Source organism: Serinus canaria, chromosome 27, assembly GCF_022539315.1.
Source record: "Serinus canaria isolate serCan28SL12 chromosome 27, serCan2020, whole genome shotgun sequence".
Lineage (NCBI taxonomy): Eukaryota > Metazoa > Chordata > Aves > Passeriformes > Fringillidae > Serinus > Serinus canaria.
The window spans coordinates 2,334,151-2,359,323 of NC_066340.1; the positions used below are offsets into that span (position 1 = coordinate 2,334,151).

The 25,173-nt window shown below is 51.2% G+C and overlaps 3 protein-coding genes across 7 annotated transcripts in view; 1 reads left to right on the forward strand and 2 right to left on the reverse strand.

The window, feature by feature from the left end:
- Window positions 1-1,880: 1,880 nt before the first annotated feature.
- Window positions 1,881-19,929, reverse strand: DNAJC7 (DnaJ heat shock protein family (Hsp40) member C7). The gene is made up of 14 exons (XM_050985599.1): window positions 19,700-19,929; window positions 12,194-12,282; window positions 11,827-11,951; window positions 11,627-11,740; window positions 11,237-11,311; window positions 9,379-9,497; window positions 7,614-7,767; window positions 6,173-6,337; window positions 5,039-5,130; window positions 3,803-3,876; window positions 3,331-3,477; window positions 2,990-3,142; window positions 2,486-2,548; window positions 1,881-2,183 (listed from the first exon to the last, which is right to left on the reverse strand). The coding sequence occupies exons 1-14, from the start codon at window positions 19,927-19,929 to the stop codon at window positions 2,146-2,148; spliced, it is 1,638 nt and encodes a 545-aa protein (XP_050841556.1). The 3' UTR covers window positions 1,881-2,145.
- A 134-nt stretch (window positions 19,930-20,063) lies between these two features.
- On the forward strand, window positions 20,064-22,162 carry NKIRAS2 (NFKB inhibitor interacting Ras like 2). 2 transcript variants are annotated; one of them, XM_050985608.1, is made up of 4 exons: window positions 20,064-20,218; window positions 20,382-20,459; window positions 20,557-20,623; window positions 20,989-21,215. In XM_050985608.1, exons 1-4 carry the CDS (start codon window positions 20,125-20,127, stop codon window positions 21,083-21,085), a joined length of 336 nt encoding a protein of 111 aa, XP_050841565.1. In that variant the 5' UTR covers window positions 20,064-20,124; the 3' UTR covers window positions 21,086-21,215. The 2 variants fall into 2 exon arrangements, with proteins under 2 accessions (XP_050841565.1, XP_050841564.1); XM_050985607.1 differs by having other exon boundaries at window positions 20,382-20,623; window positions 20,989-22,162.
- Window positions 22,096-25,173, reverse strand: part of ZNF385C (zinc finger protein 385C) — a 63,332-nt gene continuing 60,254 nt past the window's right edge. For all 4 annotated transcript variants that reach the window (XM_050985604.1, XM_050985603.1, XM_030231210.2 and 1 more), the window contains one exon: window positions 22,096-25,118. In XM_050985604.1, coding sequence (XP_050841561.1) covers window positions 24,894-25,118 — 225 coding nt within the window. In that variant the 3' untranslated portion in view covers window positions 22,096-24,893. The remainder of the gene's footprint in view (window positions 25,119-25,173) is intronic.

Consider the following 25,173-nt stretch of genomic DNA (forward strand, 5'->3'; position numbering starts at 1 on the left):
CCTGGGGCAGGGGAAAATGAGAATAAACTCACTGACAGACACAGAACATGGCTCTGCTCAGCAATGAGAGACTGAGAACAGCCCAAACTGTACAGTGACATCAACACACACACACACAGGACCAGATGTCATGGAACCAAAATGCCACTAAACTCCTGTAAACTCAGATTACAGTGCCAGGAAAGCTGGGGAAGGAAGCATCAGTGTGCATAGACCAGTATTTCAGTTCCCCACGTATTCACCATTTCAGAGCCTGAAAAGTACCAGGACCCAGCTGCTCTTGGTGCACCTGGGTGGGTCCATCCCTCACATGGGTGTGAAGGATGTTGGAAAAAACGTGGGAGAGTCAGGTTTTGAAAGTATTAGCACTGGTTCACTTAGAAAGCTGAGCTTCAAACGAGTTGTAAAATATTCTGTTCTGCAGTGCTAAAATTTAAGCCCTTAAATTTTCCCTCTATTTAAGCAGATTGTCAAGAATCCTGACCAAACATCACAGCAGGACCAGGACCCCGATGGAACTCACAGTCCCTGTCCTGCTGGAGGGCACACCCAGCCCTCGGGAGGGAGGAAGACAAAGAGGTGCCATTCCCAGCGATCACCTGGTGCAATGAGCTCCCTGCAGTGTTTGTTCTGCCGAGGGAAGGCAAAGCAGCTGCCACACAGTCACCGGGAGGTTCTCTCAGCACAGCCCAGCCCAGCCCAGCATGCGTGCACAAACACCCATTCTCTGAGCCAACTCCAGCCTCCAACAGCCCCACACTGCCAGGGTCAGCCCAGGACCCCCAGGCACAGCCCTTGTGCCCCTCTCTGAACAGCCCAGGACCCCCAGCCACAGCCCCACTGCTCCCCTCACATCCCAGGCTGAGCACAACCTCCTGGGACTGGGTCTGACAGCACCAGGCTCCAGAACCCACCAGACAGGAGCTCACAAGGGCACCTGCACAAAAAGGTGCTGTCCAGAAAAGGGGGGGAATTCCAGAAGCAGAGCTCTCTCCCAGCTGAGTCTCTGCTGTAACACCTTTTCACCTTTTAGGTGAAAAATCAAACTGCTAACAGGCAGTGCCCCACACCAAACCCATCAGGACACAAGCTCATCCATCCCTCCAGCTCCTGTCCTGACACTGCACAAGAGAAAGTACAGACTGCCAGCTCAGAGCTGGACTTTGCATTTTCTTGCTGCTTTGGGGGAGTAAATCATTGCCAGAGGAAAACCACTCAACCAGGTTAACTGAACACACAGCTGCTGCACATCCCAAAGCACCCACCATCCCTGCCTGGAATTCACCTGGCATTGAAAGACTCACCCATGTCATGGATCAGTAACAGGAAATCACACATCAAGCTCAACAAAAATCAAGTTTAGCACAAATATAAAATATTCAAGTGGATTAATGTAAAAAAGTACAGTGAAGGAATTCAGCCCAGAGCAAATTCAATATTCCCTTAAACAGGACAATCTTGGGAACACAAAGCCCTTAATTCCAGCTGCATCACAGGGAATTCTCACATAAGCTGCTCTTTGAACTCAAAGCAGCATTTCTCTGATACAGAATTGTAAGCTCACATGTTATCACAGAAGTTTAATGCCCAAGTGGGCCTTGCTGGGAGAACCATGGAAAAAAAAAAAAAAAAGAAATAAAAAGAGCCAAGAAGCCAGGCTTGCAGGTGAAATGGGATTGTACAAAACAGGATTGAGCCTTGGCAGTATTTCCAAAAGATTAAAATAACTTATAAGTTACTCCAAACCCTGGACATGCTGCTTTGGAAGCAACCAGAACAAACCAGGAATTCTTTCTCCCTCACACATGTGGAGATTCTGGGAAGATTCCAGGAAATCCTCTGTGTTGAGGGGCAGAAGCAGCTGAAAGCACGGGCCAGCATGGAGGGACCAAAAGATTCAAAGCTTTATTTTTTTTCAGATTTTTTTTTTTAATAAAGTTAACAGTAAAACAAAATTCACAAGCCTTCCCCTCCCGAGCTGGTTTCCTCTTCACACACACAACACACAAACAGAGGCTCCAACCCAGAAATGAAACTGCTCTAAGGACAACGAGACGTGATGGAGGAGGAGTCTGGGGCTGTCCGTACTCGAGGTTAAAAGAAGCAGATCAGGTATGTGTGGTTTGATTTGTGTTTGTTTGCTTCTTAGCCAAACTGGAAAAAGAAATTTCCAGGCCCAGAAGCTGAAAAAGAAAATGGAAGATAATCAGGATTTTTCAAATCCAAATTGGTTTAGTGCAATGCTAAGCAGCATGTGGATGGCCAAGCCCACACACAGCTCCAGAATGAGGAGGCCCCAAGTTTGTGGCTTTGGAACCCAGAAGCACCAGAACCAGCTGACACTGTGCAGGCAGAACTTGGAAAGAGATTTGTGCAAGAGCCAAATGCTCTCCTCAAGCAGCACATCCACTGGGAGCCCCAGCTGCCCTGCCAGGGGCTCTGTGTACTCACAATTCCACGGCTGGGAGGAGAACATCTCACCTACCTTCGAAGCTGAAGCCCCCTGGCCCGCTGAAGAAGGCCTTGAAGATGTTATTTGGATCAAATTCTACAGGAAAGAGAAGGAATTCATGAGCTGCAGCCAAACAACCACCACATGCCCACAGTTCAGGAGCTGTCAGCTCACTCCAGAGATGTCTCAGAAGGGGACACAGGGCTGGCCCCCAGGACCATGCAGTGACCACAAACAGGTAAAGCAGAGAGAACCTGCCACAGGACAGCCCAAGGATCTGGAGAAGCAGCATTTAGGGACTCACAATGACACTATTTACCACATCCTGTGACAGATTTCTGCCCAATGGCAGCTGCTGCCCACCAGCTGAGCCAGCACCCACCAGTGTCCCAGGCTGCTCCCAGCCAGAACCATTCAGTTCATCCCAGTGCTGTCAGGGCTCATGGAACTATTCCCAACAGCAGGCTTGCTTTAGGGGTAAGGCAGACTCTAAAGGGTTAAAGGCTGCCATGGCAAGGTGCTGTAAAGAACACTGACCTCCCATGTTTAATCCATCCTCCTCCAAGTCCTGCCCACTGTCATAGCGAGCCTTCTTCTTGGGATCTGACAGGATGGTAAAGGCTTCACCAACCTCCTTAAATTTCTTCTCTTCTTCCTTCTGTACTTCTGCACTTGCTCCACTGTGTCTGTCTGTGGATACAAACATGCAGGAAAAAAACTTTTAATTTTCAGTGCAAATGGATAATGTTAAACACTCCCAAGCTCCTGCTCCAGATCTGTGGGGTCAGAGCTGCTATTTCCCAAGAAATTCCCTCTTCCACACACATTTCTGCCTCAGTGCTGGCTGCACAGGGCACACAGAGACTGCTGGGGGTTACCTGGATGGTGCATTAGTGCTCTTTTCCTGTAAGCTTTCTTGATCTCATCTTCAGAGGCGTTTTTGTTCACCCCCAGGATTTTGTAGTAGTCTTTCCGTTTGCTCTTTTTCAGTTCCACCTGTGCATTCTTTAGGAGCTGCTTGTGTTCTGGAAAGGAGCACAACACCAGTGGGGAAGAGTTACTCCAGCCCTTCCACTTCAGGCCACTCAGAAAGCAAGGGGACAGTCAAGACAAGAAGTAAACCCAGCCATTCTGAACCTGCCTCAGACACAAGGGGAATTATCACCTCAGCCTTCAGAGCTGGGAGAGAAACCAGACCAGAGACTTCCAGAGCTTCTGAGGGCTTCTCCAAAATGTCCTGTTGGGGTATTAGGCTGCAAATCACAGCATATTGTGGAGGAAAAAAGGAACAACAAAAATGCCAGTTCAGGGAAATCTGTGCACACACACAGAGAGTGCTTTTGTGCTCACCTTTTGTTTTCTCTGTCTGATAAACCTTCTCATAGTCTCTTACAGCATCTTCATATTGCTCTGTGTCCATGTAACTGTGGAAAGAAACACAGGTGGCCAAGGTGTCCTTCACAGGAACATCAGAAGGGGTTCAGGGCTGTCTGGGTGGAATTGGATTAGGAGAAGTGCTCTGGACTGCAGCAGATCAGACCTCAGAGGAGCCCTGACACTTGTGGGAAAGCCTGTCACATGAACCTGCACTCTGGGCTCCAAGGGGACACTGTAACCTCCTTTGGCAGCACAAGTTCTGCTTTAAAGACCTGATAATTCCAATATGCACCTGCAGGAACTGATCCCAGCCAGCCTGAGCTCCAGGAAGCTGGTGCAGGGTCAGAGCTGGCACAGAGCTTCACAGTGGCAGTGCTGCTCAGGAGTGACAATCCTGGCACCTCTGAGGGACACAAGTCTGTCTGTCACCCCTCAGCCTTACTCACACATTACCTACTCACTGTAACATAGCAATTACAGAGATGGGAGGTTGGAAAAGATTGATCTTGGAGGTCTTTTTCAATCTCTTTTCCAACCACTGTAAATTTGCAATAGCAGACATGGAGAGAGAGGGGCTCTGTGGGACAGAACACCTAGAAACACACTCAGTGTCTATAAACACAGCAAGCTGAGTCAAGCCTTAGAACAAATCCTCCCTAAATCCTGCTCAGATCAGACATGAGGAGGAATTTCTTCACTGAAAGAATGGTCAGGATTGAAACTGGCTGCCCAGAGGGGTGGTGGAGTCACCATTCCAGGAGGTGCACAACTGGATGTGGTACTCAGTGCTCTGGTCTATTTGACAAGACTGTAATTGGTCAAAGGTTGGTGCTTTTGCAGCAGGCAATGATGAGGGAGGGAGAAGGGATTGATCCAGCAGAACCAAACTATGTATTGAGTTTAAAAAAACTCCAGATCCTGGTGATTTTACAGCCCCATCTCCACCACTTACCCTACAGGCAAGACAATGATTTTGGAGGTCGTTTCTAACCCAAATGATGCCATAAATGCACCCTCAAGAGGCAGTGCCAGACCCAGGCAGGCAGGAGAGGCCACAGAGAGCTAATCTCCTCAGCCATAAGGAAGAGGAATAAATTCAGGGCCTCACTCCTTCTATTCAGTCAAGCTCCAGATTTGTGACCCTGTCCCTCAGAGCTGCCAGGAGGACACTGCTGCCCCCAGAGGTGCCCAGGGCCAAGGTGCACTCACCACTGTGCCCTCCTCAGGTAGGCTTTGACGTAGGTGTCGTCCAGCTTCACCGCGTTCGTGCAGTCGTCGATTGCTTCTTCGAGTTTCCTAAGCTACAACATCAGACACAAGAGAGTGAACCCCACACAGAGAACAAACTCTGCACCATGGCTTCAGGCTAAGGAAAGGTGGGAAGAATCTGGGAAAATCTCACTGCTTTCTGTGTCTCCATCTAGGGTTTTGTTTTGGTTTTTTTTTTTTTTTTCAATTTCTCACAAACACAGAGCTTTTGTTCACTGGGGAAAAAAAAAAATCAGTGACATGACAGAGCTATGTGGTGTTTGTGTGTCAGAAATGCACTCAAAACTAAGGGCCTTCCTGATAACAATCCCAATTCTGTGTCCAAACTAATTCCTGGGCAGGAAGATAAACCTAAAAATATTTGAAAGAAGTCTTTTAGAAAAAGTGTTGTTTGTTTTCAGACACAAACATGTAAGACATCCATTATGTGGCCTCCAGCTCATCCCACTTCCCAGGTTTTGGGAACAGCCTGTGTCTCTTGACCAAGTGGGGATGTCTGGGGAAGCAGCATCAACACTGGGACAGCTGAGGAAGAAAAATGTCCAGAGGGCACAGGGTGGGAATTGGGAGCACTGTCACATGACTGGCTGCTTCTCTGGACAGTGCAGGACTGAAATTCAACAGCAAACTGAAGAAGTGTCATGGGGCTTTAAATTAGATCTTTTTGGTTTGTTTTTTTTTTTTTTTTTTTTTTTTTTAACATAAAAACACAAAGCAAGCCATGATTTACAAAAAGAATAAGAAAATAAATCTGTTCATTCCTGGGAAGGAAACAAACAGAGACAAGGGTGCTTTTTGCTGACTAAGATAAGGCTGAAGCATGTCCCTCCTCTCCCTCCCACTCCATGCAGCCCAAGTATTTGAGTTTTGTTTCTGCAGGAGTCAACTGCTGGCTGTTGGGAATTGATCCAAGTGTTGTGCAAGCACAAAGCCCTGAAACACTGCCCATGGCCTCAGAGATGCAGCTGCCCAGCAGCCAGGGGAGCTGTGCTTTCCAGAATAACTCATCTGTGGTTTATCACTGCCATGCTGAGGGATTTGACAACAGACACCTGCCAGGTGAACGTCCCTTACCTTTGAATTAACCGTCCCTCTGTTGCAGTAGAGTTTGGCATTTGTTTTGATATTGTTTGGGTCTATTCCTAGTGCCTCTGTGTACAGTTCATATGCTAGCTTGTAGTTGCCTTTCTTGAATGCTTTATTCCCATCTTCCTTCTTCGCTTTAAGTGCTTTGGCATTCTGAAAGGAAACACAGCTGGGTAAGGAAACAAGGTCAGGGGGCCAAGCATCTTGTTCTGCCAAACAAGGGTCCTCAGACACAACAGTTGCAGGATACAAATCACAGCCTTGCTCCAGCAGCTGAAATGATCTCACTTTGCCTTTCCCCCAAGAGAAGCACTAAGGAACAGCCAGTGCCAGTTCCAGGCATCCTCCATAGGAAAAAGGCTGCCTAATTTTTAAGAAGAGACCATGACAGTGCAGTAAATTTAGGGATTAAAATAAAAGGACCAGGAGTTCACTTTCTGAGAGCATATGAACAGATTTAAAGTCAAAGAACTACATCAGGGAAGGAGCAACACAGAGGAACAGTGTTAAATGAAAGTCAGAGTATTGGCCTGGATATTGGACCTGAAAGCCAGGAGTTCCTTTAAAACCAAGGTATGAGGTTTTATTGCTCCTCTGTCTGACCAGGGAACAAAGAGTGAAGGGGAGGCTGCTTCAAAATATCACAATCTGCTAAAAAACAGTTTCTAGGAGCTTGGCTTTATGTAAGGCAGCAGCTGGTTATCTTTGGGAAGGGTTGGACACACTGCCTGCTCCTGGAGATCAGAGATCTCCAAAAATCAAGTTTCTTTTCTGGGAAAGCCAATTGTGATATTTGCTGGGTCCCCAGGATGAAGGAAGAATCTGACTCTATGTTCTTAGAAGGCTAATTTATCATTTTATGATATTAAATTACATTAAAGAATGCTATACTAAACTATACTAGAGAAAGGATGCAGACAGAAGGCTCACAACATGATACTAATAAAAAACCCATGACTGCTTCCAGAGTCCTGACACAGCTGGACTGAGATTGCTCATTAAAACAATACACAAGAAACCAATCAAACATGCACCTGTTGGATAAACAATCTCCAAACCACATTCCAAAGCAGCAAAACACAGGAGAAGCAATCAGATAATAATTGTTTTCATTTTTCTCTGAGGCTTCTCAGCTTCCCAGGAGAAGAAATCGTGACAAGGGGATTTTCCCAGAAAATATGACATTGACAGCCAATGATGAGGGAGGGAGAAGGGATTGATCCAGCAGAACCAAACTAGGTGTTGAGTTTAAAAAACCCCAAATTCTGGTCATTTTACAGCCCCATTTTCACCACTTACCCTGCAGGCAAGACAGGCCTTCTTGTGGATGATGGAGGGGGAAGGGATTGATCCAGCAGAACCAAACTACATGTTGGGTTTAAAAATCCCAAATCCTGGTGGGTTTTACAGCCCCATTTTCACCACTTACCCTGCAGGCAAGACAGGCCTTCTCATGGTCAGGGGCCATCCTGAGGGCCTGCACAAAGAACTGCACGGCCTTCTCGATGCAGTCCTCGTAGTACAGGCAGAGCCCGCGCACGTACAGCGCGTCGGCGTTGGTGGAGTCCATCCTCAGGATATCACTGCAATGAAGGACAGCAGCAATAAGGGACATCCTCCCTGCTCCTGCTGCCTCCTGACCCCCACAAGCACCTCTCTCCACTGAGAAAATAACTCCCTGTGGTATCTTCTGGGTCCCCCATCGGAGGAGGAATGGAGGAATCTGACTCCATGTTCTTAGAAGGCTAATTTATTATTTTATGATACTATATTATATTAAAGAATGCTATACTAAACTATACTAGAGAAAGAATACACACAGAAGGCTTAACAAGATACTAATGAACAACCTGTGACTCTCTGTCCAGAGCCCCAACACAGCTGGACTGTGATTGGTCACTAACTAAAAACAATTCACATGTTGGATAAACAATCTCCAACCACATTCCAAAGCAGCAAAACACAGGAGAAGCAAATGAGATAATACTGTTTTCCTTTTTCTCTGAGGCTTCTCAGCTTCCCAGGAGAAGAATCCTGGGCAAAGAGGATTCTTCAGAAAATATGACAGTGACAGCAGCCAGTTATTTTAACAAGTCTGTGGTACAGGTAAGGTAAAAGGACAGAAGCCTCCTTGAGCAGGATGGCTGGTTGTGAATGGGGTCTGGATGCAGCTTCCTAGGAAGATTTATGGGGATAAATTCACACATTCCCTCCTCATCACAATGTTTGTTGGACAATACCCTTTTCCTGACTCAGAGATGGGGCAACTGAGAGGCATTTAAAAATTTTTATTTTATTTACTTTATTTTCAGTCTCATGTGAAGGGTGAGACAACACAGATGTTATAATTCACACCACCACAATCAGAATCCAACTATTTCCTAATTACAATACACTCTAAGTATTTCTTGGCCTATCAGCTTTTGTCACCCCATGCTGTAAATGCCTTAAAGCAAATAATCTAAAATTACCCCTCGTGGCTCCTACTACAATGCATCTTTCATAGTTCTATTTCTCCAAAGTATCTAGTCTTACTTGCAAGGCCATCTTTTGAAACATTCTTCTGGCTCCATTTTTCTCTCATCAATATCTCAAAGTTTTGACAGCTCCTCAGCATCTCTTGTCTCAAAGTTTCCATGTAAATGCACACTGTGGGGCCTTTCTGTCAAGCCCTAAAACCAATCCATTTCCCAAAACGTGCACTAAGTGTCACAGACATATTTTATGAAAGATCCTTTCCACAGGATTTTTCTCCTGAGAAGCCTCAGAGGAAAAGAAAAACAATAATTATCTGCTGCTGTGGGATGCAACAGGAGCATCTTTGATTGGTCTCCTGTGGTTGTTTTTAATTAATGGCCAATCCCACTCCAGCTGTCTTGGACTCTCTGGTCAGTCACAAGATTTTATTATTAGCCCATTCCATTCCTTGCTAGCCTTCTGATGAAATCCTTTCCTCTATTCTTTTAGTATAGTTTTAATATATAATTTTCTTTTAATATAATATATATCATAAAATAATAAATCAGCCATGAAACATGGAGTCAAGATTCTCATCTCTTCCCTCGTCCCTGCGAACACCATCACACACTAAGGAATATTTGTATTTTCTATTCCCTCACTTATTGCAGGTGTGGAGCACATGGAGCCAGGACTGCCCAGCAGGTGCCCCTCATCCCCAGCCCTCAGACACTCACCTGGCCACAGACTGTGCCTCGGGGTACCGGCCCAGCAGTGCCAAGCACTCGGCCTTGAGGATTTTGAAGCGGTGACAGGCGGGAGCGAACTCCAAAGCACGATCCATGCAAAACACAACCTGGGGTGGGAGAAACCACAGCCCTGAGCACAGCAAAGAGCCAAGGGCCTGGGCTGAACTGCTGGCCCATGCTTGAGGTGTGTGCTTGATCAGGAAGGTGAGCGTGCAGACACCCACCTCCACTGCTTCTTCAAGCTCCCTAAGCTACACAGACACAAGAGAGTGAGCCCCGCACAGAGAACAAATTCTGCACCACGCCTTCAGGTGTGAAGAATCTGGGAAAACCTCACTGTTTTCTCTGTTTCCATCTAGGATTTTTTTTCCAATTTCCAATGCTGCAGACACATTGCATTGGAAAATTTTTCTGATAGGCTTTTCCAAGTGCAGACCTTTCTCAAAGGTTGTGCTATTTTCCTGAAATGTTTTTCAAAGTACATATCTTTTTGAAAGGTTTTGCTATTTTTCTGATATGTTTTTCAAAGTACATTATCTTTTTCAAAGCTTGTGCTTTGTGTGCCAAAGTCTGAGGCACCTGCTGTGTTACTGTGACAGAGCACTACACAAAACTCAGGGACACCTGTAGGAGGTTCATCCCTTTAACCCTTCTAAACTGCAAGCCCCAAAGAAAGGGCCAAGAAGGACAATCCTGCCCCTGTTTCCTGCAGTATAAAGCCATGTGGGAGGGACAGAAATTCAATAGACTGAGACAGTTTGGACTGGACAAAACACAAAAAAGTACAGTGCAAGGACTGATCTTCCACTGGCCTGACAGCCATGGGCAGGGTGAGCTAATGAGTCTTTTCCATCCCTCCACTCTGGTGGGGACATCTGTGCAAGAACAGGGCATTGTTCCCCAAGGTTCATCTGCTCCTCAGCCCGTGACATCACGGCCCTGCTGTGGGAAGCACTGTGCTCCAGAGCCAAGGGCTCCTGGGTGAGGCAGGAGCAGCTCTCCAGAAACAAAGATCAAGTTTCATGCCAGCCTCCCCAGTGAAGTGGGACTGGGGAAGTGAGGGACAGATGCAGATGCCCAGGCAGGGCAATTCCTACACAGGAAATTCAGATTGATCACACATCCCATTTGCTCCTCAGAAACAGGTGATACAAAGCTGGGATTTACCCTTCCAAAATCTTGAGCTTAGCCTAAGAGTGACCTGAACAATGAGCTCAATGTACCAGACAATCTCTTTTCTGGGATAAATCTGAGCCTTACATGCATCCACTGCACAGAAACAGTTGCATGAGAAGTGCTCGGTGCCTTTCAGATTTCATGCTGTCATTTCTTGTTCTATCAGGTCAGTACCAGCTGCATCCTGTTACAATCCTTGGGAAGAAAGATTTGGAAGCTGTAAGGAGAATGGCCCATGCAGACCTGCATTCCTCCTGGTATGACCCTCACTGGCACACAGCATGCCTTTTTTTAATTTTTTTTTTTCTTTCAAAGAGTTGAGAAAGAAGAATCCTGGATATGCATTTCAAGAGCAAAGTGTGATCAAATGCTGCTGCTGACAAAATCTGTCTCAAACAGCTCAATCATGACTCCACTCACCCTGCAAAGCAAACAGTGACAGAGGGTTGGCCTGACCCAGCCACCTCCTCACTTGTCATTTGGTCAGTGCTCAAGGGAGCACGAGCTCTGCCACTTCCAGAGCTGACACAACTTACCAGCCAGCCCTGCTCCAACAGATGTGGCACAGCACCTCCCACATACCCAGCCAGGAAACCAGCCACACACCTGCCTGGGCCATGTCAAACACACCAGTTCTTATATAAGAGCACAGCAAACAAATTAATCTCACCTTCCTGAAATCCCGTTTCTCAAAATCCACTTCAGCTATTTTTTCATACTCAAGCACAGTCGTGGCATTCTTCAGCTGAAAGACAGAACACATGAGTGCTGCAGGACAATCTCTGCTCTGAAATGCCACCAAGCAGCATTTCAACAGTCAATCCCTGAATGCCAGAGCCAAAACTACTGCAGACCATGGACCAATAATGCAGATGCCATGAATACTTTTGCCAGCATTAAAATCAGTTTGAAATAAAGTGACTGAACTGAGAGTCCAGGAAAATGTACCCTGTGAAAGATACACAAGGGCAGCTGCCTTATACCACTCTCCATTTCTCCTTTGGCCAGCTCAGCCTCCTGAGCATCCCCTGGGGACAATTCCATCTGAAGATCCTCTTACCTCCTGCTGTGCCTGGGTATTTTTATGATCCAGTTCTAAAACTCGTTGAAAGCAGCGGCTGGCAGCCATGGCATTCCCTAGGGAAAGGTGGCACTTCCCTTCCCGGAGATGGCCCTGGGAACACAGGGAAAAGGGATCTGCAAGAGCTGTAACAGGTGCAGAGAAGGGAGTGAAAGAGGTGCTTGAAGCTCTCCACGTACCCGTACAAAGCTGTCGTCCAACCTGACTGACTGCTGAGCATCCTCCAGTGCTTCTCGGAACCTCCCCAGCATCATGAGCGTGGCAGCCCTGTTCCCATAATAACTGGCATTATTGGGACACGTATCTGGAGAAAATGCAAGACTCATTATCGGTGTAATGCAGCAGCTGCACAATTTGTGGCACTTAAGAACATTGGCCCTGACTGGCATTATCGATCTGGTGACATTTCCCAAGGTAATTAAAGCAGGCAAGAGGTTTTCATTCAGCATGTGCTGTCAGAACCCCACTGGTGTGTTTGAAATCAGCAACCAGCTCCAGTTTTAGACATGGTGTTCAGTAAAGATTGATATTATCAGCTGTTCTCACCTATGGCTTTTGTGTAGTAGTTGAACGCTTCGTTGTAATCTTTCTTGGCATAGTATGCATTTCCCTGCTCCTTGAATGCTTCTGCTTCTCTGGAAGGAAGCAAAACACCACATTTTCAGAAGAACTGAGACAGATTGTGATCATGACATGCACCTGACCCCCAAGCAGTATAACTGTTTAATGCTCCAAATTTAAGCTGGTTCTCGTGAGATCTCCTCAGCACACCCCATTTCCTACTGGCTCACAGCTACTCCAGGGCTTTACCTGGGATATTCAGTGATATTTCCAGGCCAAATTTTACTGGGATGCAACAGAAACCTAAAGCCACCTTTGAGCCCCCTCAGTGTCCAGCAGAACACCCTGGTTTGGAGTTCATCCAACAGCCCCCTCCTGCAAGGTGCTGCACCTCAGAACAAAAGAGAGAGTGCTGGCTCTTTCAGGAGTCCCACATACTTATACACCAGAGCCAAGAACAATTTCCACATTCAAAAGACAGCTAAATCAAAGAGAAATATGGGTATAAGCCTGCAAGAGAAGCCTGGCACTGCCTTGGCAACAGGTCTAGAAATAGTCCTCACACTCAAGAGCAAGCATTTGCAGAGACAGTTTGGGACATTTAAAAACACACAACATATGGTTTGAAGCAGCTTCCCTTAAACTCTCGAAAGCAAAGCTTCCCCTGAGGGAAACCAAGGCCCTTCTCTTCCCTCATCTCCCTTCAGCCTTTCACCTGCACAGGGCAAGAGGGAGAGCACATCACAGTGATGGAACAGCAAATATGAGCAGTGCTCAGCAGGATGACCTGGGAGAGAACAAAGGGAGCTGTGTTGGAACAAGTTCCCAGTTTTCAGCCCTGCTCAGGCTGCCATTGGCCATTCCCACACAACCACCTCATGCAGGGGTTGTTTTCACTGAGCCATCACAGATTTCCCAGCTGGCACAACAGTGGACACTGGGAGCTGGGAAGTGTGCTCTTCACTTTCAGTTTTAAGTTTTGCTGCGTGCTACACCCCAGCTGAGCCCAGCCACAGCCCTGCAAGAGTTAAACCCTAGGAGGAGATGAGATGGGTAAAAACTGTGGCAGAGCAAGGGGTAGCACACACCCACTGCCCCCCAAGGGCCTTGTCCTGGCTCCTGGGTCAGCTCCTCCCACCCCTGCTCCAGAAAATGATGAAGAGATGGGAAACTGCCATCCCTCCTCTGCCACAGCCCTCCCAGCATCACACCTGAGGCAGGTGGCTGCAGCCTGGCTTTTCCTCAGGAGCCAGGACCCAGCAGAGTCCCAGGAGCTCTGCACTCTCCCAGCTACACTGATGTGCAGCAAGGATATGCCTGTGGGATGGATCCATATCACAAGCATCAGGATGCAAACTCTGCCTCATTAAAATGTTTCCAAACACAACCACCTTTTTTGAATATTACAGATCAAATATCTAAATACAGTGGAAAAACTACTCAGCATTTCTGCACTTTTAGAACCCGAGCAGTAAAGAGTTTCACTGTTCTCTTGTTTCTGTAATCACAAATAGAAAAGAAAATCACAGATCCTATAAAAGCTCCTTCCCTCAGGTCTTTGTGTACAATCTAAAGAAATGGGTGAATAGTCTTAATGGCAGAACTCACCTGAGTCACCACCACAACCTGTCCAGTACAGTGGGCTGAATCACAATCTTTTAGCCATTTTACCTGTCCTGTCATGAGGAATTACCACCTAATAGACACAGCTAAAGGCTGGCTGCCAGAGCATCCCATCTGCCACAAACTGCTGGGAAGAGCTAGGAAAACAGGAGGAAGAAAACATAACCCTGGCAAAACCAATTTTCAGAAAGCACCAGCACTTTGACATGCCAGAGAAACACTCCCACACAAAGATTACTGTTTTCTACTCTTTTTTTTATTGGTCTGTTTTCCTTTTAAGCATTTTAATACAGATCAATGTATCAACAAGTCACACTGCCTGGGGTGACACTGGCAGAAAGGAGAGCACAGGTATTTCTGCTGCTCACATGGCCTGAGGCTTAACCATGAAGATTGTGAAAGCAAATCACCTCCAGTGAAGATTGTGAAAGCAAATCACCTCCACAGCAAGAAGGCAAAGGACCTGCTGGAGCTGTCAGGCTGGGCTTGAGCTCCAGCATCAGGACAGAAGCAGCTCTGCCCTGCTGTGCCCTGAGCACACAGCCCTTGTTTACCATGGCTCTGGCTCCAACAAGGAGAACTGCAGCCCCTGATCTCACTGGGGATTGTTTCAGCCCAACAGATGCTGTGGCCTGAATGAGCTCATTCTGCCTCCTGTGCTGCTGGGGCCTGCACTCCCCACTTGCTACTTTTGACACTGAAGAAGAATCGTGCTTTGCTGAAACACACCCCCAGCTGAATGGGTGTCTTTGTGACAGGGTTGGTGTCTTCACTGGGCTGCTCCATGCTGGACACAGAAACAGAGAAGAGCTGCACCAAGGAGCTGGGTAAGAAGCTTGTCTTTCATCACTCACATGCACCACAGGCACAGGAGGGGCTGGTGGGAGTGACTCTTCTTGCAAGCAAGGCAATTACTTTTTTCCTCTTTAATGGTATTTCTCAGCATCTCTAATACTTGAAGTACTTTGGTCCCAGTCACCCCAGAGAACCTGCCACCATGGAATCATCTGGGTTGGAAAAACCTCCGGGATCTTAGACACCGATCACCACCTTGTCAACCAGACCAGAGAGCACTGAGTGTGCTGTCCACTCACTCTCTGAACATCTCCAGGGATGGGAACTCCAACTGCACCCTGGACAATGTCTGACAACCCTTTTTGTGAAGAAATTCCACCTGATGTCCAAGCTGAACCTCTTCAGGCAGTGCTGGAGACCAAGGAAGACAAGCAGCAGCTGCATGCGCTGACGCTCCCTCGCACACTCAAGCTCTGAGGATGGAGCTCACTGCCTGTCTGGGGAGAGGAAGCAGCACAAGGCTCCTTCTCCTCCCTGTGCCCTGTGAAAGCTCAGTCCCTGCTCGTTCCCAGCACAGCAGCTCTTGGAAAAGCCATCCTGCACACAGTGACACAATCCCACGCTTGCCTAACAACTCCTGCCTCCTCCTCAGAGCTTCCACACGCTGCCCCCGCTCGAGTGCCGATCGTGGCTTCCACCTCCCACTCCAGCTCCCAGTGAGACTCCTGCAGACACCTGATTTTCTGTCATGGGAACCTTCAGGGATCTGTAAGCCAGCAGCTCTTGATCCAGGTGTGCTGGCACAGCCCCTGGGCAGGGATGTGCCAAGGCAATACCACCAGTGACAGAAATCCAACACGTAAGCAGGTGGTGGAGTCACTATCTCCCAGCTCCCCTGACCCTCACTCCCACTTCACTGCCTGCCTCCATTATGAAACGGTGGCAAAACCCTAAAATAGCCAGGATTTAAGGAAGAAAATCCTGTCCTGACCAAGTAATCTTTCCTGTAATGCTCTGGCAATTTTGTGCAGTTCTTGCAGAAGCATTTCCATCAATAGGATATGGTGCTTTTATCAGGCATTTTTGGGGGTGAAATCCCACCCAGATTCTCAGCTGTCAGATGTGACTCAGCCACTGGGGTAAAATAAGTTGGGTGATCTCAATTCAGTTTACAGCAGGCAGATGTCTAGAGCTTAAAATTAGCCATCATGTTTGCCTCTGGACATACAATACTCTCCCCTCCCTTCTTTCTGGACTTGGAAGAGCAACAAAACACCCCCTGTGCCAGAAAGATACACAGGGTACACTTTAGAGACCTGTCCTCAGGTGGGGTTTGACACTGAGCGAGGATTTAGGCATATATAGGAATAAAGGAACATATATTTACATATACAGGAATATATTACATATACTAATATAGGAATATATTATTATAAAGGAATATATATTTACAGCTTCCTCATGAGGGGCTGCAGAGGGGCAAGCACTGAGTTTTTCTCTCTGCTGACCCCAGGGAATGGCTGGAGCTGGGTGAGGGAGGGTTGGATTTTAGGAAAAGATGCTTCCCCCAGAGGGTGTGTGGGCACTGGGACAGGGCAGTGGTCACACACACTGGTGTGTGACAGGCTGCTGTGCCCTGCTGGGCAGAGCAGAGCTGATTCCTGGCACATCAGCTCCCCCCAACGCACAGACACCGTGGCAGAGGCTCAAAGCAGACCCTCAGCCTGGGAAATCTGAGTCTGGACACACAAATATCTACATGGATGGGCCAAGGACTCACCCATGGAAACATAACAAAGGGCTGCCTTGAGCTTCCCCAGGAGCAAAGCTGAACCTGAACACACAAGGTGCTCAAACCCTCAGAGCATTCCTCATAATTGAGGGCAAACTCAGAAGGCCAAGAGCCACAAGAACCAAAATACGCCCCAAGAAATCCAACAATTGACCCAAACCTTCCCCTGCAGCCACGAGTGAGAAGAGCAGCCCAGCCCCACCTTTAATTGTGCTGTTATGTAATTCCCAGAGCTCAGAATTAACCTAATTCCCAGCTATGGCCCCATCCTGCCTGGCAGGGCCACAGCACAACTTCTGTGAAAATCCATGGAAGGGTCTAGAATCAGCTTGAGACTGCTTTTTTTTTTGAAGGGAGCAATTCCTTTTGAATGAAGGAAGATAACCAGTTTAAGAATTCCATGGGACAACAACTGCATGTATATTATGATTCACCTCAAAAAAGCACATTTCATGTTAAGGAAATAGGTTGAAACTGTAGGTATGGATCACCTTTTCCTAGTGGATAAAGCAACTGCCTAAGTTAGATATTCAAATACTCTGCAGATACACGGGGAAGCAAACAACTACTTGAGTACCTTCTGCTGCTTCTGGTATGAGCAGGAGATCATAAAATAATTCCAGATGAGTAAAATGGGCTGGTTTATCACCTGGAAAGCCCAAGTGTCCACTTACAGGCAGAACAGGAATAGGAAAGCCATTTCCAGGTTGCCCCTCAGATGATTCACCCCCTCCTGCCAGTGCTGCCCCAAAACTGGCCAGAAATTACATCTGTTCTGGAGGAGCCCCTCTGAGATGCACTGGGAAAGCCTCTTGGTGCTCACCAACACCTGACAAGCTCCAGGTAACACCTGCAGACCTGGCCAGGCCCAGAACCTCCAGGACTCTGTGGGTCACTCCATGCTCATCACTTTGCTGTGGGAAATGTCAATGCCCCCACAGAGGCCCCAACACATCCCAGGGGCTCTGCAATTTCCTAGCAGTATTTTCCTGACAGCTGGAGGTTTTTTAAGAAAACAAAGCTTCCATATGCTCCAGTGCTGAAGAAGGAGGAAAAAGATTCAGCCTGGAGCATTCACAGGAGCCAGAACCCAGAGGTGCCAGGAAGATGACAAGGAAATTCTCCCTGGCAAAGCTCCAGGGGACTAAGCTCACAAAGCAGCTGGGAGCAGGGAAAAACTGTTACCATGGGTGAGAAACCTTTAAATTAATGAAGAAACACGGGAGTTTTTAGGGGTGGCCCAGTCCTGCTCATCAGCTGCTCTGCACTGGTGCACCAAGGGATAAAATTAACACAATTACATCAACACTTTCTGCCAGGACCCCAACAATCCCTGAGGCAGCAGCAGACAATAATTATCCTGTGACCACACTCCATTCCTGTGCCCTGGACACCCTGGGAGCCCTCTGGCATGTCTGCAGCTGCTTCAGGGCTTTAGTTACATCCATTCTGAAATGCAGATCTCCCCTTTTGGTCGTTTTACTAAGCCGTGGAGAACAGAATAGCGCATTTGGACAAAAGTGAGTACTTAAGCAAAGTATCCATATTCTGCTCTACTGTTACTCCTAGATGGAAATAACAGAACATGAAACGCTCCTTGCTGACTTATCATAAGGATTCTGAAAAGGCTTTTCCTTATTTTTGTTGATTTTTATGGAAGTGAGCGCAGATACACCCCCAAAGGCTGCACCAAATCAGTGTGTCCCATGAGGAACTCACCCAGCTCTTACCTGGCCTGGGATGTTTCACAAACACCTGACACCTCCTGAGACTCCAACTCCACTCCCCAATACAACAGTTATTGCTCTGATTTCCACCAGAGCAACTGAGCTACCACAGTGAAACATGAAGGGCTGGGATAGGGAAGAGGTTAAAGCACAGAACTGCAAAAAATCAGGGTGTGCAGGGCTGGTTCCTCCAGAGCAACACCAAGGAATCAGCTCCTTGGATCCATTCGCATCCATTTTAGCAAGGGAAAGGTGCAACATTCCCAAAAGAACACGAAAAGGAAACATTGCGATAGCACCTAATGAAAGCAGCACACGGCAGGGCCTCGGGAAGGAAGAAAGGAGCTGGAGGTCACTACCTGCAGACACCTGTGCCTTCAGCTGGGGTTTTACCTCTGGGAATTTCCACCATTTCAAGCACCACATTTCTTTTGCCTGGGGGCAGGAGTGCTGTGCCCACACAGGCCCGTCCCAGCCCCACAGGCTGGGCGCTGCCGGTGCTCTGCCAGCCCCAAGTGCCTCCTCAGCAGCTCCCCCTTTCCTGCTCAGCAGGATCTCCCCAGGGAGCTGCTCCTCAGGCCTCAATTCCACAGAATCCCTTGAGCCATCAATGGGAGCCTGAAACCACCACTCCTCAGAGGCCACTTTTGGTTTTGTTTCCTCTTCTTCGTTCCACTGAATCATCTTCCAGATCAAACGCCTCAGCTCCTTCAGGAACAGCTCCTTCCTTCCAGGGGTATGAACCCAGCATCTGCCACTCTGGAAAACCAGGGGAGTTTCCAGGACAGGGACCTTCCCACAGCTCACCCACTCCTGGGGGGAAAACGTGCAGGAAAGGTGGGGATCCCACCTCTCCCTGGGGATCCCACCTCACCCTGTCTCAGGTGACACTGGCAGCTCCCCCAGGCACGGACAAACCGGCAGCTCCGGGATGATGGAGCACTCCCGGAGCAGCGCTCTGCATCTTTCCCGTTATCCGCAGCAAGGCAGGACGGAGTGGGACCCACAGATTTCAAACGGACCAGAACCGGGGGAATGCGGGGATGAAGCAGCAAAGGGCTCAGGAGTTTGGAGCCGCCTCTTCCCACGAGTTTAATCCTTCCCTCCCCAGCGAGGGGGAGGACGCGCTCCCCGACACCGGTGCGGGTGTGTGGCCTCGGGACACGGGGTGTGAACTGCATTGCTGGGACAGCCCGGTAACGGGTGGATGTCCTAATCCCGCTGCACACGGCGGCGGCGGGAGCCCACCGGGACACACCGGCACCGCGCCGCAAAGCCGGCGGCTCCCGGGCCCGCCGCGTGCGGCCCGCGGCTGTCACCGCCCGCCGGGCCCCGCTGCGGAGCCCCGGGGCGCCGCCGCTCTCGGCCGGCATGCACACAGGACTTTGCCCGCGGGGTCCGCCCGGGCCAGGACCGACCGCAGTCCCCGGGCGCGCTCCCGGCCCTGCCGAGCACCGCGGCCCCGGGCCCTGCGGCACTCCAGCCTGGCCGGGCCGCGGCCCGCCCACCGGCAGGGACAGGGCCGCCCTTTCCCCGCCCGGGCCGCCGCTCTACCTGCGCGCCTCCTCGTCGCTGTCGGTCTCGCCGGGCCCGTCGGGCGCCGCCATGACCACATCGCACTCGGCCTCAGCCGCCGCCGCCGCCGCCATCTTACCGCGCGGGGCTGGGCCGGACCGGGGCGGGGCGGGGCGGGGCGAGGGCCGGAACGGGCGGGATCTCCGCCGGTAGGGCGGGGCGGGGCCCGACCGCCAGGGGGCGTCCGCGGAGGAGCGCGGCGGCGGCATCGGGAGGGGCCGGTACCGGGAGGGAGGCGGAACTCGACCGGGAGGTGGGCGGGGCTTATTCAGACCACGCCCTTCCCATCGCAGGGCAGCGCCGTCTCTGGCGGTCCGCCCGCCCACAGGGGGGCGCTGTGGTGCCGCCGCGTCGCTCCCGCCGCCGCCGGTGAGGCTCGGCCGGGCCCGCCGCGGTGAGGCGGGATGGGCAAGAGCTGCAAGGTGGTGGTGTGCGGGCAGGCCTCGGTGGGGAAAACCTCCATCCTGGAGCAGCTGCTCTACGGGAACCATGTGGTCGGTGAGTGTGGCGGCTCCCCCGGGTGTAGTGGGCAGGTCGGGCCCTGGGCAGTGCTGGCTCAGGGGATCCCCGTGGGCTGTCCCTGGTTCCCCCCACACACACCGGCCGTGCTGTGCCAGGGCGCCGGCAGCGTTCTCACGTGTCCCTTGCCCACCCCCGGCAGGTTCGGAGATGATCGAGACCCAGGAGGACATTTATGTGGGCTCCATCGAGACCGACCGCGGCGTGAGGGAGCAGGTGCGCTTCTACGACACGCGGGGGCTGCGGGACGGGCTGGAGCTGCCCAAGCACTGCTTCTCCTGCACTGACGGCTACGTGCTGGTCTACAGCACCGACAGCAAGGAGTCCTTCAAGCGTGTCGAGCTGCTCAAGAAGGAGATCGACAAGTCCAAGGACAAGAAGGAGGTGAGTCCCCCGGGAGAGTGGGATCTGCTTCCCTGGGGCAGGTTGTCACCTTTGGTTTCTCCAGCCTGTCACAAGATACTGATGGGTCTGTGATCTGGGAGACTCCCAGCAGTAAAAGGCTGTCTGCTGGGATGCTCTCTGAGCATACAGGTGCTCAAAGGCTCCTTCTACTTTGGGGCTGGCTTGGGACACACAGACCCCAGCAGGAGGGGAAGTGAGCACTGAGATCACTGGGTTTCAAAAGACTTGGATATAGGTGGGGAATCAGTGGCAGGGCCAGGCCCAGCACTGAGGGTCTCATGGCAGAGTCAACCCTGCAGCTCTGTGCTTGGTCGTCAGGGGCCCTTCTCACCCTTTTGGAACAGGTCACCATTGTGGTTTTGGGCAACAAGTGTGACCTGCAGGAGCAGCGGCGGGTGGACCACGATGCAGCCCAGCACTGGGCCAAGGGAGAGAAGGTGAAGCTGTGGGAGGTGTCCGTGGCTGACCGGCGCACGCTGATCGAGCCCTTCATCTACCTGGCCAGCAAGATGACACAGCCACAGAGCAAGTCTGCCTTTCCCCTGAGCCGCAAGAACAAGGGCAGTGGGTCCATGGATGGATGAGTCTGCTTCCCCTTCCCTTCCATTGCCACCTCCTCTTCCTCACCTTCCTGCTTTCCTTGCACACCTCCTGCTGAGTCCTGTCTGGTGTCACAGAGCCTGTGGGAAGCAGGTGGCCAGGAGGAACAGTCATCCCAGGCCTCGGATGGTCCTGGTGGGTGAGAGAGGCAGTGGGACAGGAGCCACTCCTCTCCCGGCCCAGCCCCTGCAGCTGTCAGAGGTGCTACAGGAAGGTCAGGATTCACTCAGTGACCCCCTCTGCTCCCAGGTGCAGGCTGGGAGAGTGGAACAGAGGCACAGCACAGGCTGGCTGGAACGTGGGCATCAGCTCCACATCTGGAGGGAGCAACTCCCTCTTTTTCTATTTCCTGACAACATGTGGGCAGGGCCTGTTTGCTGGCCCTGCCTCCAGCCAAGCAGCTCTCATTGCCCTGCCCCAGCTGGCTCTGTGCTGCTCCCTGGCAGCTTGTCCCTTTCCCTGGCAGTGTCCACTGCTCCTTTATGCACTGGAATATCCAGACATGCTGCACCAGGGAATGCCTAGAGCAGGGTAGGTGCTATTCCTGAGGGCAGGGTGCCCAAATGCACCATTCCAGCCCTCCTCTTTTTGAGTGCAGACTCAGCCATGATCTTGGAGGAGACAGGGTTGTGCTTCACCTGCATACCTAGATCCTTGGAGGAGCTGGGACTGTACTTACCCTGCACAGCCCAGATGCTTTGGGCTACGGCAGCTCTCACTGCCCACTGTCACAATGCTGCCTCTTCTCAGAACCACCTTAAGACAAGGCACAGGTGTCTCAGCCCTACCCAGCAACACTTGTTCCCTTCAGGTAGTCTGGATGTAGGAAAAGAACTGATGAAAAGCCCCAGTGTGTTTATACTTGTTCCTTTTATTTACCGAGTAACACAATAAAGCGATGAGATTCGGTTATCAAAATATTTTCCTTTTTTTTCCCCAACAGTTATAGTACATCAAAAAAATATACAATGAACATTACAGGAGGGTACTGGCCAAGTCCCTAGAGTCTGGATATTCCATTTTGGGTTTGGTTTGGTTTTTTTTTTCTGGTGTTTTGAATCAAATTTCACGTCACTCCAAGGTTATTTACAGAGGGGCACACGTTACCGAGCGCTATGGACTATCCCTACTCCTAGTACAGCATGTGCTAAGTCAAAGGCAGTAAATGCTTTGGAGAGCAGGAGGGGATTTGGGGGGATGCCATAACGGGGGTTTCTTATGCAGCTCGTTGCAGTATTATTGTCACTAGAAGGAATGGCTTTCACAGGGTTAAAGTGCCAAGAACAGGAGTGCATCAGGACTCCACTGGTGAGGGGCAAGGAGCAGCCATGGCTCCAGCACAGGCTTTTTGGAACAATGGAGGGGATCAGGCCCACTGGTGCCACACGGCTCTGAAAGCTGCAGCCCAGCTGCTCCAGGCTCCCCAAGCTTCTGAGGGGCTAGGCACAGCACCAGGGGCTCATGGCACAGGAGGGGACCCACTGTCCTGCTGTGGTGGCTGGACTGGGGGTGACCCCAAGGGCCTGGGAAGGGCACAGTGAGACGGGCAGGGGTGGCTGGGGATGTGCCAGCCATGGGCTGCTTGGCACTGGCAACAGGGACAGTGTCTCTCCTGTCCCCTGGAGCCCTACCAGCACAGGCTCCTGTCCCCTGGGATGTGGGGTCCCTCTGTGTCCCCTGGGCTGTGGAACCATCTCCCTATCCCTGGCAAAGCCATTTCTGCTGGGAGCCTTGCATCCCTCAGCTGTGCTCCAAGCCATGGATCCCACACTGCTGCAAGGCCTTTCCATTGTTTCCATGCACAGCTGCTCACTCTTCTCCTGGTGCCCTCACCCCACTCTCCTCCTTCCCTGGGGAAGGGATGCCCTGAGCAGGTGAACTCATACCCAGGGGCTCCCTCACTCTCCTGTCTCCGTGGCAGGAGCGCAGTGGTGGCTCCACGGTTGGTGCTGCCCACAGACCCTTCAGGGGTGTGCTCCTTCCTGCAGCTTTCCTGTCCTTGCCAAGGCTCCATCCCTGGGAAGCAGATATGTTTCAGCCATCTGAGTCACCCATTGGCACTTCCTGTTCACCTCCCCGTGCCAAGACCCATCCTGAGCATTGGTGGAGCACGCTGGGCAAAATCCTTCTGAAATCCAGGCACTGCTTATGGCCAAGACGTCAGATATGTGTGCTTGTGCGTGTGGATTCCCAGGTGCACACACCAACCTGCCTCTTCCCGAGGGCTGGGAGGGAATGGGAGTCACAGCAGAGGTCTGAACCAGCACCCTGGGCCAGGGACAGAGCTCAGTGTCATGTTGGTTCTTCTGCTGCCACCACTGCTCCGGCTGCAGCACCAAAGGGAATCGCAGGCAGCCAATGCGGCGGGTGAGCTGCCCCCTGGATTGCATAGATCAGGGTGGGGTGTTCCTCCAGAGAAAGGTCCATTTGGGATGCAACTCTCTCTATGTACAGCAGCGTGCTGGGAACCCAGAGCGCCACGGTGACAGTCCCAGACAGGTCATGCTTGGGCTGTCTGAGCACAGTGAAATGCAGAGCTATGGCCTCGGGGCCCTCCAGAGCCTGGCACTCCGCAGGCTATGGGTGCACCTGCCACCTGATTGTCCAGGCTGCTGAGGACACCTTTGATTTTGGGAATCATCAGTAACTTCCTGGAAGCTCCTAACTGGGATGGGATCGGAGGGCTGTGCATGGCAGGTGAGCAGCAGCGTTGCCTTTCACTGGAGAACTGAAAGTGCTTTAGGGACATTCACTCAGCCTCACAGCATCTCCCGGGAGGTAGGGGCAGAGACAAGGACATGAGCCAAGCACAGGGTCACCTCCTTGGGGAGCCAGCACTGGCACTCCTGGCCTTGCTGGGCATGAGGGGGGCCCAGTTTAGCCACATGCCCATCGTGTGCTTCTGGGGCCAGGGCAGGGCCCGTGTGCTTTGGAGGGAAGAGGCACCAGCCCTGGGGTCAGCTATTGCTCTCGGAGTGAGGATATGGTCAGTGTGGCCGGTGCCTGCCACCACGGGGGCTCTTTGGCTGGTGGGACATAGGGCGTTTTGGGGACGGGGGGCTGGTGGGTGGCACAGAAACCCCCTGCCAGCACAGGCAGGTGCAGGGCTGGCAAGGGCACAGCCAGCCCAGGCTGAGAGAGAAACTGCCAACTTCCCACTTGTGCTGGGGTTGTTTCTCCCAGTAAGAGCTGGGCTGAGATTCTCCTCGCAGTTCCCTTCCCACTGGGCTGGCAGGGACCAGAGGGATGCTCCTTCTCCCAGGGACCAGCCAGCTCCTCTCCTTCCAGTCTGGTAACTGGGAGGGCGATGAAGAAGCAGCCAGCAGGCCAAGAACAGGCAGGCTCTGGCCATGAGATGGTCCTGCTGATTTGGACACTGTCCTCTTCCATGCACTGCCTGGGCTCATCTGCTGAGCAGGGGGCCAGCACAGGCTGGGGCAGCGTTGGGGATGCGTGGCTGGGCTGGCCAGGCTCTCTCGGGGCACCTCTCTGCAGTGGGAGCCCTCTCCAAGCAAAGGAGAAGCCGGGGTTGATGTCTACAACTACGTTTCCCCACCAGCTAGGAGAGCAGGTACCAGGAGCGCTGCCCCCAGCGCGCAGCCCAGCCCAGCCCAGCCGCAGCGCACAGACCCTCGCTGGGTCAGCAGCTCTAGTAGGGTGCGAAGACGATGGGACCCGGCGTGGGGCGGACGTGAGCCGGCGGCGTTCGGAAAAGGGCTGGTCCGAGGATCGGGGCTTGGAACAGGGTGGTGGCAGCTGCTGGTCGCAAGGCGAGGGGTCCGGGCATGGCGCACACGGCAGCTGCGGTGAGCGGGCTCGGCAGGAAACGGGTTGCCAGGGTTTTGGTGAGGTGCTTCTGCAAAGCCAGCTTGGACTGCAGGGAGGGAGGAGGAGACACCGTGAGATGGCAGAAGAGGTGGAGGAATCAC

What these genes read in the sequence shown, in the direction of transcription:
- DNAJC7 (XM_050985599.1), bottom strand. Translation starts at nt 19,929, where the DNA reads ATGCCGCCGCCGCGCTCCTCCGCGGACGCCCCCTGGCGGTCGGGCCCC. An exon ending in GAGGCACAGTCTGTGGCCAG is followed by an intron (nt 7,768 to 9,378) that starts GTGAGTGTCTGA and finishes CCTTCATTGCAG; the next exon opens with TGATATCCTGAGGATGGACT. An exon ending in AGCACTAATGCACCATCCAG is followed by an intron (nt 3,143 to 3,330) that starts GTAACCCCCAGC and finishes TTGTATCCACAG; the next exon opens with ACAGACACAGTGGAGCAAGT.
- NKIRAS2 (XM_050985607.1), top strand. Translation starts at nt 20,125, where the DNA reads ATGGGCAAGAGCTGCAAGGTGGTGGTGTGCGGGCAGGCCTCGGTGGGG. An exon ending in CTACGGGAACCATGTGGTCG is followed by an intron (nt 20,219 to 20,381) that starts GTGAGTGTGGCG and finishes CACCCCCGGCAG; the next exon opens with GTTCGGAGATGATCGAGACC. An exon ending in AGTCCAAGGACAAGAAGGAG is followed by an intron (nt 20,624 to 20,988) that starts GTGAGTCCCCCG and finishes CTTTTGGAACAG; the next exon opens with GTCACCATTGTGGTTTTGGG.